General features: G+C 34.4%; 1 protein-coding gene across 4 annotated transcripts; it reads left to right on the top strand.

Annotated features, from left to right (window-relative positions):
• Window positions 1-1,063: 1,063 nt before the first annotated feature.
• On the top strand, window positions 1,064-5,932 carry LOC111988791 (transcription factor SPATULA). Of its 4 annotated transcripts, XM_065764293.1 has the most exons (8): window positions 1,086-1,742; window positions 2,249-2,353; window positions 2,529-2,594; window positions 2,695-2,760; window positions 4,599-4,904; window positions 4,982-5,051; window positions 5,218-5,389; window positions 5,474-5,932. In XM_065764293.1, exons 1-8 carry the CDS (start codon window positions 1,365-1,367, stop codon window positions 5,523-5,525), a joined length of 1,215 nt encoding a protein of 404 aa, XP_065620365.1. In that variant the 5' UTR covers window positions 1,086-1,364; the 3' UTR covers window positions 5,526-5,932. The 4 variants fall into 4 exon arrangements, with proteins under 4 accessions (XP_065620367.1, XP_065620368.1, XP_065620366.1 ...); XM_065764295.1 differs by lacking the exon at window positions 5,474-5,932 and having other exon boundaries at window positions 1,064-1,742; window positions 4,993-5,051; window positions 5,151-5,326; XM_065764296.1 differs by lacking the exon at window positions 5,474-5,932 and having other exon boundaries at window positions 1,067-1,742; window positions 4,993-5,051; window positions 5,218-5,324.
• Window positions 5,933-9,424: the final 3,492 nt, after the last annotated feature.

Here is a 9,424-nt window from a genome sequence, read left to right on the forward strand (position 1 = left end):
CGAGGAAGGTTTTCTTTACATAAAATTGTTATTTTTTACTTTCTTATTGTTTCGACCCATGGCACGTGTTCTTGGATCCATTGAATTTTAACTTTTAATCTCACTCTCTACAAATTCATTGTATTAAATTTTTTGGGCCTTAACCCATTCATCTTTTTGGCTTAAGAACTAAAACCTGCCCTTACCGTTTCTATTTTAACATTTATGTTTCAAAATTTTTATTTTTATTTTTCATGTTTAATTTTATTTTCATATTGGCCATTTATATTTAAACATTTAAGTTTGTAACTTTAATTTCTTTTTTTATTTTGCCATTATAAAAATAAAAAATTTGGAATATTAAAAGGCAATATGAAATGAATTAAAGTAGCTTATGAATTTTACTTAATAATGATCATTCTTTAATGTTAGTTACTTAAGATATTAATTGGTTTCTTTTGAAGTGCCTTTAATAAGTGTAAAAAAAAAAAAAAATACCAAACTCAACAAACCAGAACCCGCCCATCAATTTCAAACTTGGAACAAAAATCTCTTTATTTAGTACGGATTCCATGAAAATATGAAGCAAATACTCTTTATGACGATGTAAACATAGTTAGAAAATGGTACGGATTGCTGAGGAAGGGTCAAACCTCAAAAAATGTAGTTAAAGAATAAAGAGTACTGGCACAGCAAAAAATGCTGGTTGTGGCATCACGTGCGACATGGGAGTGGACTCTTCTGACAAAAAAGCAATCAGAGCTTTTGTTAACAAAGAAGACCATAAATAATTACACAATTTTTATAGCACCGCATCATAAACTTGTGAAAATAAAAGAAAAATAAAAAACAGTGGTCTCGTTTGGATTCACACTTTTACTGTTCATAATTCGACTCATGATAAGTTATGGAAAAGTAATGGAAAAAATTATATGATTGATTGTGTTCTCAAATTTGCTTTTGTTAATTGTTTACCTATGTAATCATTTTTAATAATCTTCAGTTTTGTTTTTTTAACATTTTGACAGTCCCAACCTCAGACCCAAGCATCCATTCCATCCCATAAAAGAGCACTGTCAGAATTTTGGTTCGAATCTCCAACACTCCTTCTCTTTCCTCACCCTCTCTAATGGCGCGTGGTTTTTGCCTCTCATCATTTTCAATTGTAAACTATAACCCCGCCCACAATTTCCTAAGTCATACACAGTACAAACTCTCTCTCTCTCTCTCTCTCTCTCTCAGTTTCAAAGCCGAAGTACTACATCACTTTGGTTCTATAAAGACACGCAACAGATGCAACAAACCCAATAAAGCAAAAAACTGAAACAAGCCCATAACCCATAACCATAAGCAATTTTCTCTCTCTATCTCTCTGTAAAGTAATAATGGGGGATATGTACGAGTATGACAAAAAGTCTTCCTGTTCGTCTTCAACTTCAGCTCCTCAGCCTCAGCTTCAGCAGCTTCCTTCAACTTCTGCAAGTGCTCCAGATGAAATCTCGCTTTTTCTTCATCAAATCCTTCTTCGTTCATCTCCTTCTTCATCATCTTCTCTCATGGCCAACACAGTTAAACAAGGGACATCGAATATAAATCCTGACCGTACTTGCCGATCAGCTCTTCTCCAAGATGGGATCTCGGCCGTTGAGTCTCTAAGTGGTGTCAGCGCTGGCTATGGTGGTGTTTTCCTCTCCAATGTGTCAACCTCTTCACTTGGAGGAGCGAGTGAGAATGAGACTGATGAGTATGATTGTGAAAGCGAGGTATAGTACTTTACTTTGTACTTCTTAAAGTTTGGAGCTTTCTGTCTGTCTGTCTGTTTTTTGTTTGGTTGCTCAGAAAAAATTTGATGTGTCTCTTTCTTTGGCGGGCTTGAGGAAAAGAAAAAAGTTGACTCTTTGATCGCTTAAACATGTGTTTTGCGTGTTATTTTAATTGGGTTTTGTAGAGTTTCTCAACTTTCTAGGAATACCATGTTGTCGTGATGATGGAGTTTGCATTTCGGTTAGTCCTCCGTTTGGTCTCTGAGAAAATATGTGAAAGGCAAAGGAATTAGAAATTCTTGTTCTTTTTTATATTTTGGGACCCGGGAAAAGTGTATAGCTCAAAATTTTTATAGTTGGCCAACGTTTTTAGTTTGTAGAAATTTTAACCAAGAGATCATAAATCTCAAAGTGTTATATATAGAACTTTACTTGGGTTCCTCTGCTATCAGACAGTGAACTAAAATTAATTTTTGTTCTAAGCCAATGGTGATTTCTGAGCGCAGGAGGGTCTTGAAGCGTTGGTGGAAGATGTGCCTGACAAACCAGTTTATCCTCGTGGTTCATCAAAGAGAAGCAGAGCTGCAGAAGTTCATAATATGTCTGAAAAGGTTGTCTTGCATTTTGAGCAAAAAAAAAAAAAAAAAAAAAAAAAAACTTTTAAATTTGTGATAGGGTGTAGGTTTTTTTTTTTTTTTTGATACGTAAGATAGGGTGTAGTTTTAATTTTGTTCATTTTCCCTATGTTTATTTTTTTGGGTTTTTATGTGTGGGGTTGTTGGGCAGAGGAGGAGGAGCAGGATTAATGAGAAAATGAAGGCATTGCAAAATCTGATTCCAAATTCGAATAAGGTACACAAATACATACGCTTCCAACTTTGGTCTTTACAAAGTTTGATTGGTTCCAATTTATTAGGATTGATTTTTTTCTTCATTTTTTAAATGTCGGCAGACAGACAAGGCTTCGATGCTTGATGAAGCTATTGAATACCTAAAGCAGCTTCAGCTCCAAGTACAGGTTTGTGGCGCTTTCTCTAAAACTTGCATTTTTTGGCAACAAGAGGATTCATATTGTCTTTCTAGCCTTCTTATTATTTCATGGATATCTTATAATTTAATGTTGAGCACATATGTGAATTGGTGCATACCGGTTTGCAACCCATTTCATATAATTTTGTAGTGGAAAATTTTCTTTGTAACTTTCTTAATGTAAGGGTCATAATCCAAGATTTTTATGGGAAAAAAAAAAGTAATCTGATCGCAAAGGCTTCAAATTATAAGAGTGATGCTAGAAGATTTTACAACCTTCCGGGGAGGATGCAAATTTCTTTTGCCTCAGATACAGAGGGTAACTGTACCATGAGAACTGTGAATGCTGTAAGCCTGTGGCCCTGTAGCACCTTTGTTAATTAATATATTTTATCCTTTTTTTTTTTTTTAAATAAAAAATTTTGTGACGTATTTTTGTGGTGCCAATAAATCCAGTTATACAAAACTTTTCACAATCTATTGACATGGCCTGTTGCGAGTGGTACAAAGTGGTGTTAAAGGTAGACCAATGTGAAAGTGATGTTCCTCAATCAAAACTTAATACTTTAGTAAAAAGGTTGTACCCAGTATATATAACATTCCACTTCAGTAACTTGTGAAAAATTTTCCATTCGTGGTACTCAACTGTTGTGCTCTCCGCAATTGCCCTGGGGGCAGGGCGGGGTGGGTTGGGGGTAAGTGTGTTAATTGTGACTTGACAATTCAACAACCATATCAATTTGTAGGTCTTTTGCAGTATCTGAACCATTAGTCGAAATAAGTCATACAACAACACAAGTGACATGATTTATGTGCTTACGCCCTTAGAAGGGCATAAAAGAACCCGTATACAAGTGAAACGGGTCGCACTGTCACAGAGACTCACTGCTCAGTTTTTTTATAACTTTAAAAGTTTCCAATAGCATTAAGGACATCTGCTAAAGAAAATAAGCGTTTAACCTGGCAATATTCAAGTCTTCATCACTCTCAAATCTCCTTACTTGAACTGGAAAGACTGGGAGCTAATCGTTTTCAAAGAGTTTTTGTTGAAGCTGAAAGAATGGAGTCAATGTGAGAAGCTCTTGCATTCCATCCCTCTCTCTTGGTAATAAATTTTTAATTATCTGTACCAATTTCTTCAGAGGGTTGATAAGGACAACATCCAGGCTATTGCCCCTTGCTAGGTTGGATGATGTAGTCAATTGATGATCAACTTTGAAAGTGATGAAATCTCAGACAATGAATCCTTACATCCAATTGCAGTATTACAAACTCTGACTCCCTATTTCAGCCCTGTTGGCATAGCACTTAATTATCTTCCTCTCGTAAGCTGAGTACAGCTGCTTCCTAGTCCTGCCACCTATTTCCATCTGAAGCGTAGATAGATTGAATTTTTTAGGCTTTGTGATATGTCCAACATAGTCCTTTCAATAACTTGCAGATTTCTACACCAAAATATTTTTTTCTTCATTTTAAAAAATATCAACAATTACATCTGGAAGTTATTTATGCATTATGCAGTTTTTCCAATTTTACAATAACTGAAGCCAACTGAGAAATCTGTGTTAAAAAATGATCAGAGGAAGCTATTGGGAAAAAGGTTGTACCCCAGTGCACCAGGCTCCCAATTCTGTGGAGTTGTATCAAAAGATATGTATGCCTAATTGCTGAGCCCTAATTCTGTTTGAGTTAGGTGCTTTTTTGTTTCTTACCTTGAATATCTTAGTTAAGGCTTGTTCCTCTGCATAGAAATGCCAAAACAAACATGCTGTTGACAACATACTGAGTTAATTTTCTAATTTGTTTTCATTGTGATTCACATTTCAGATGTTATCAATGAGAAATGGGTTGAGTTTGCATCCTATGTGCTTACCGGGAGCACTGCCGCCCATTCAGTTCTCCCAGATGAGAATGGACTTTGGTGAGGAATATAGGCCCCTGCATTTGGACATGACAGGCACAAATCCTTTGAACAAAGAAACCCCAATGCATGATGCATTCACTCTACCCAACCAATGCACTGCATCAAACCAGCCATCAATATCTAATATGTCAAATATAATAAATTCAGAAACCTCATTTGGGCCTATTCAGGCTCATTTAGGACCCTTTCAACTGCACACCTCATCTGAGGTAAGTTAAAACCTCCTTGAATAAAGCATGTGATCAGGGAAATGATGCTAGCCATCTTACATTTGTTAAATGTGAAGGATCTTTGCAGGGAAGACATTTTGCGGCATCAGCAATCAATTGTGAACCATCCCGATACCAATCCAGTAGGTGGGTCTCCAGGTCTCATTTCTTTTGTGTAGTTGAAAGATATGCTTGCTGCATATAGGAGCTAGATCCAAGGGGTGACATATATTTTCATGCTTGCAGTATTCTTAAGCCCTTGGTCTGACATGTAAACTTTTTGGGTGTCTGAAATGTGTTTGTTTGTTGAAAGAAATTGACATGGGAGCCCCAGCCCCAGCATCAGTATCACTTCCCTTTAATACACAAGCATCGAATCTAAAGGACAGTGGCTCTCTCCAAACATGCATTTCGGGAAGAGAGCGGTCAGAAGCTGTGCTTCTAAGGAATCTAGAGCACAACCTTATACTTACGCCACATTTGAGGTAAGAATACTTTGAAGCATGGTTTCTTATGTTTTCTTCATGATATGCACGCCTTAACTTTTATTCATGTGTACTTTTTACCAGCATGAACACAGGAAGAAGTGCCTCCAATGACAATGTGAAGATGGAAAAATGAGAGTTTTGAAGTTTGCTAAACTGTGCGTCACTCCTTAACTTTTTGAATATGGTTTATCTAGCCTAGCTTCTGTAATTCTTAATATTTGCCTAAGAGAGACTGGTATTTTTAACTTATCTTAAGCTGAGCTGCGATTGAGCAGAATTTGTCTGTCTCTTCAATGCATTGGGGTTGGGCAATGCTTTTAGAACTAATGGTACAAAATGGGAGATGAGCCATATATAAAGTTATCCTCAAGCTGAGAATTGTGTCCATCTATGAGGATATAGGTATATGAAAAAATGTTAAAGCTATTGGTTTTAGCCTTTAAGCTGAAAATGATGCATGATTATTGCCATTCAGTTGTACTTGTAGTTGGGTAAACCTGTCAATGACAATAGCAAAAACCTAACTAGGTTCTTGGATGAGTTTGGGGATTCTTAAATTTGCATAATTAATCTTTTTAATTTTTATTTGTTGAAGACATGGTGGTTCACTGGATCTTAAGACGAATGCAGCCCTATTGAGGCTATGTTGCCATGGGTTACATAGGTGGTCCAATTGGTATTCTTAACTTTTGTCAGAGGTTGGGAGTGGAATAATAACTGTTTTCCCTCTTACACTTTCAAGATCAATTGTTTTAGAGGCCATATAACCAGTGTAGGAGATAGAAATTTAATTTCATTATAAAGGGTCGGGCTAAAATATAACAAAAATGAGTGAAAAAAAAATTATTAAATTGTGTGTAAGTATGCCTTTTAACACAATTCAACGTGTTAACTATGAATAATTTTCTGGTATCTTTATGATTTGTTTTAGAGATAATGACACTTGAAAATAATTTATAATTTGTTATAGAGTCAGGCACTTTGGCTTACTTCTTTTTTTTTATTTTTAATTGGAATCTTATTTTATTTTAATGAAGAACTGTCACATCACTTACTAACAAAATAAAATGTAGAGATTAAAATTCATAACCACTTGCTAATGTATATTTAAAACAACAAGAGATGTCAAATTAAAAAAAAATACTGAAAGTAAGCCAAAACTGTTATTATATATGTTAGTAAGTTATGTTACACTGAGTAGTAATTAAAAAAAATAATACACTGAGTAGTAATTTCATGGTTTTGTTTCATTATTATTTCACGTCAAATTCAATGAGTTTTTAATTTTCATTTATTTTTTGTCAGGCAGTACCAGGTTCACGGATATTTTGTTATATTCATTCATAACTTCATGTCACATTAAACTATAACTCCATGATTCAATCAATCTTTTAATTATATTTTTTTTCATGTGGATTTCGCATGTTGCATGAACACGCATTTTTTGTTTTTTTATTTCCATTTATTGTCATTTTGGACAACTAGTAACATGGTTATATATGATTGTAACTTTTTCACATCTGTTGATAACTCATGTCATACAAAACAATAATTCCGTGTTTCATACCCTTAAAAACATTAGAGGCTACCATGAAAGAACCCATGTTAATATTTCATATATATAGTAAAATTTATATCAAAACAATCTTTTATATGTTGATAACTCATGTCATTTAAAACAATAATTCCATGTATCATACCCTTAAAAACATTAGAGGCTACCATGAAAGAACCCATGTTAATATTTCATATTTATAGTAAAATTTATAGGAAAATAATCTTTTTATGACTTTTACTATAGATATAATCTTTTATAAATTAGCTTTATAGCACAAGTGTGCCATGTTAGGCGACAAACAAACAAACTAACATATGAATTGGCTTAATATGCTAAGGGTGTTGCTAATTTTGTAACTTGGATAGAGAAAAATTTTAGCATGATCCAACCCTTGTTGGCTCAAGATGTATTAAATTTCTTTTCTTCTTAAAGAAAGTTATGTATTTCCTAAAAAAAATTAAAAATAAAAAAAAAGATTATGCTAACGAGTGCCTTTAGGGCACTTATTAATAATCTATTTTAGGAAGGTTTTGATACCACTTTTATGGAAAATAAAAAAAACTGTAAAAATATTAATTACTTTTTTTTTTTTTCATTTCTCATAAAAACTTTTTTTAAATGGATTATTCATGAGTGCCCTAAGGGCACTCATTAGCCTTTCCTAAAAAAAAAAAAAAAAGGTAAGCACACGCCTAAAAAGGAAAGTGGCGGCTTATGCTTTTATAAGAGTTAAGGGATAGGCTAATATATTTGTAGGGGCATATGTTTTTTCATGCACCTTCTTGGAGGGATGTGCATATGGCACAACAGAATATAAAATATGTAGCTAAGGGTCTATTTAAATACTGTTTATTTGTTGAAAATTAAAACTTTATTGTTGAAAATACTGTAGTAAAATAATTTTTAAAACTGTAAATAGTGTTGTAGGACCTAAAAATATATGGGTATGCATATTTTGCTGAGTTTGATGGTACCATAAATAGTGCCGTGAGAAAAAAAAAAAAAAAGGCCAAAAACAGCACGCAGTTCAGTGCCATCCAAACTTTTGTGGAATATGCTTGTAATTCTTGTCACATAGGATTTATAAATCATTGACTTAGAACTTAGAAGGTGACCCTTGACCGGGTAGCTTTGCCAAATTTGATTTTGAGAATGGCATGGCAAGCAGGTCTGATTGTGTTTCCCTTTTCAATTTCATGGAGTTTAAAAAAGACACTTTTATTGGTGCTTGAAAATGAAGTCAGCGAGGCACAAATGGAGGAATTTGTATCAGTTTTTTCTAGAATCCTTAAAAGATAGTCAAGTACAATTATAATACATAGAAGACAGCATGAGCATTTTATAGTGCCTGAGCCACTAAAACAAGAATAAAGCTGAAAAAGAATATGGTTTTTGTCTTAAATGTTGGTTACTGCTATGCTATGTGGCGAATATATCCATTATTTTCAGCTAAGCACAGCTCTGAGCAAGAGGGCATATACCCTTTGTTCAATGCAAGATCAGTAAATTCCTTGACAATAAATTGAAAGATTGCTTCTGAGATATTGACCATTTTTTGTGTTTCAACTTTCATCCCAAGAGACAACCATTACTTCCAACTCGTCTATCTCTATCAGACCAGAGGATAGATAAAATAAATTATTTATTTTATTTTTAAAATTTTGAAAAACAATCAACTTCTCTAAAATTTAGTCTCTTCGTCACGACGAAAGGTTACCGATTCATTGGTTTCGTTTTGTTCAATTTAAGCATAATGATGTAGTGGAATAAATTCTGAAACAAGAGTCAGCGATACAGCTCTATTCTGATCTATGGGTTATCAAGCCACGATCAAGACGATGGAATAAAAGAGTACTACAACAATTCTTAATGAAAACTTACAAGTTTCATTATAATAATCAAAGGGATAATACAAAACTCAATGTCTTCCCAAGGTCCCCTTACACACTTCTATGGTAAAAGCCCATTTACTGTAGACTTGGAGAAAAAGGCTAATAATAATGATGAAGATAAACATGAAAAGTGATTATGTCAAAAATCGTCAGTGAGCCACACTGTTCTCACGTGTTCTAGACATAACCTGTGAAACAAAAATAAAGAAGACCTTGTAAAGAGTATATCAGTGTAGTACCGGCCAAATACCCTCCGAAATTTAAGTTAGAAAACTTTCACAACTCTAGAGTGCCAGAGTTGGGATAAATTATGTGTACCTTGATTTGTGAGGGTTTTGGAGGGGGGAGAGTTATAGTGATGTAGAGCTAACCTTCGTTTCTTGGTAAAGAAGATCAAGATCCTTTCGTTGTATGGATTCCTTCGATTAGGGTTAATTGTGGGATACAAGAAATTTCCTTACATAGATATCCGTGGGGGTTAAGTTAAGCCAGGCTAGACCTGTCGGCCTCTTTAATCCCGTCAACCTCTCCACATCCATTAGCCATCCGCTCCATCCTAGCATTCCTGTTGGCCTATAGAGA

Source organism: Quercus suber, unplaced genomic scaffold (genome assembly GCF_002906115.3).
Source record: "Quercus suber isolate HL8 unplaced genomic scaffold, Cork oak 2.0 scaffold_549, whole genome shotgun sequence".
Lineage (NCBI taxonomy): Eukaryota > Viridiplantae > Streptophyta > Magnoliopsida > Fagales > Fagaceae > Quercus > Quercus suber.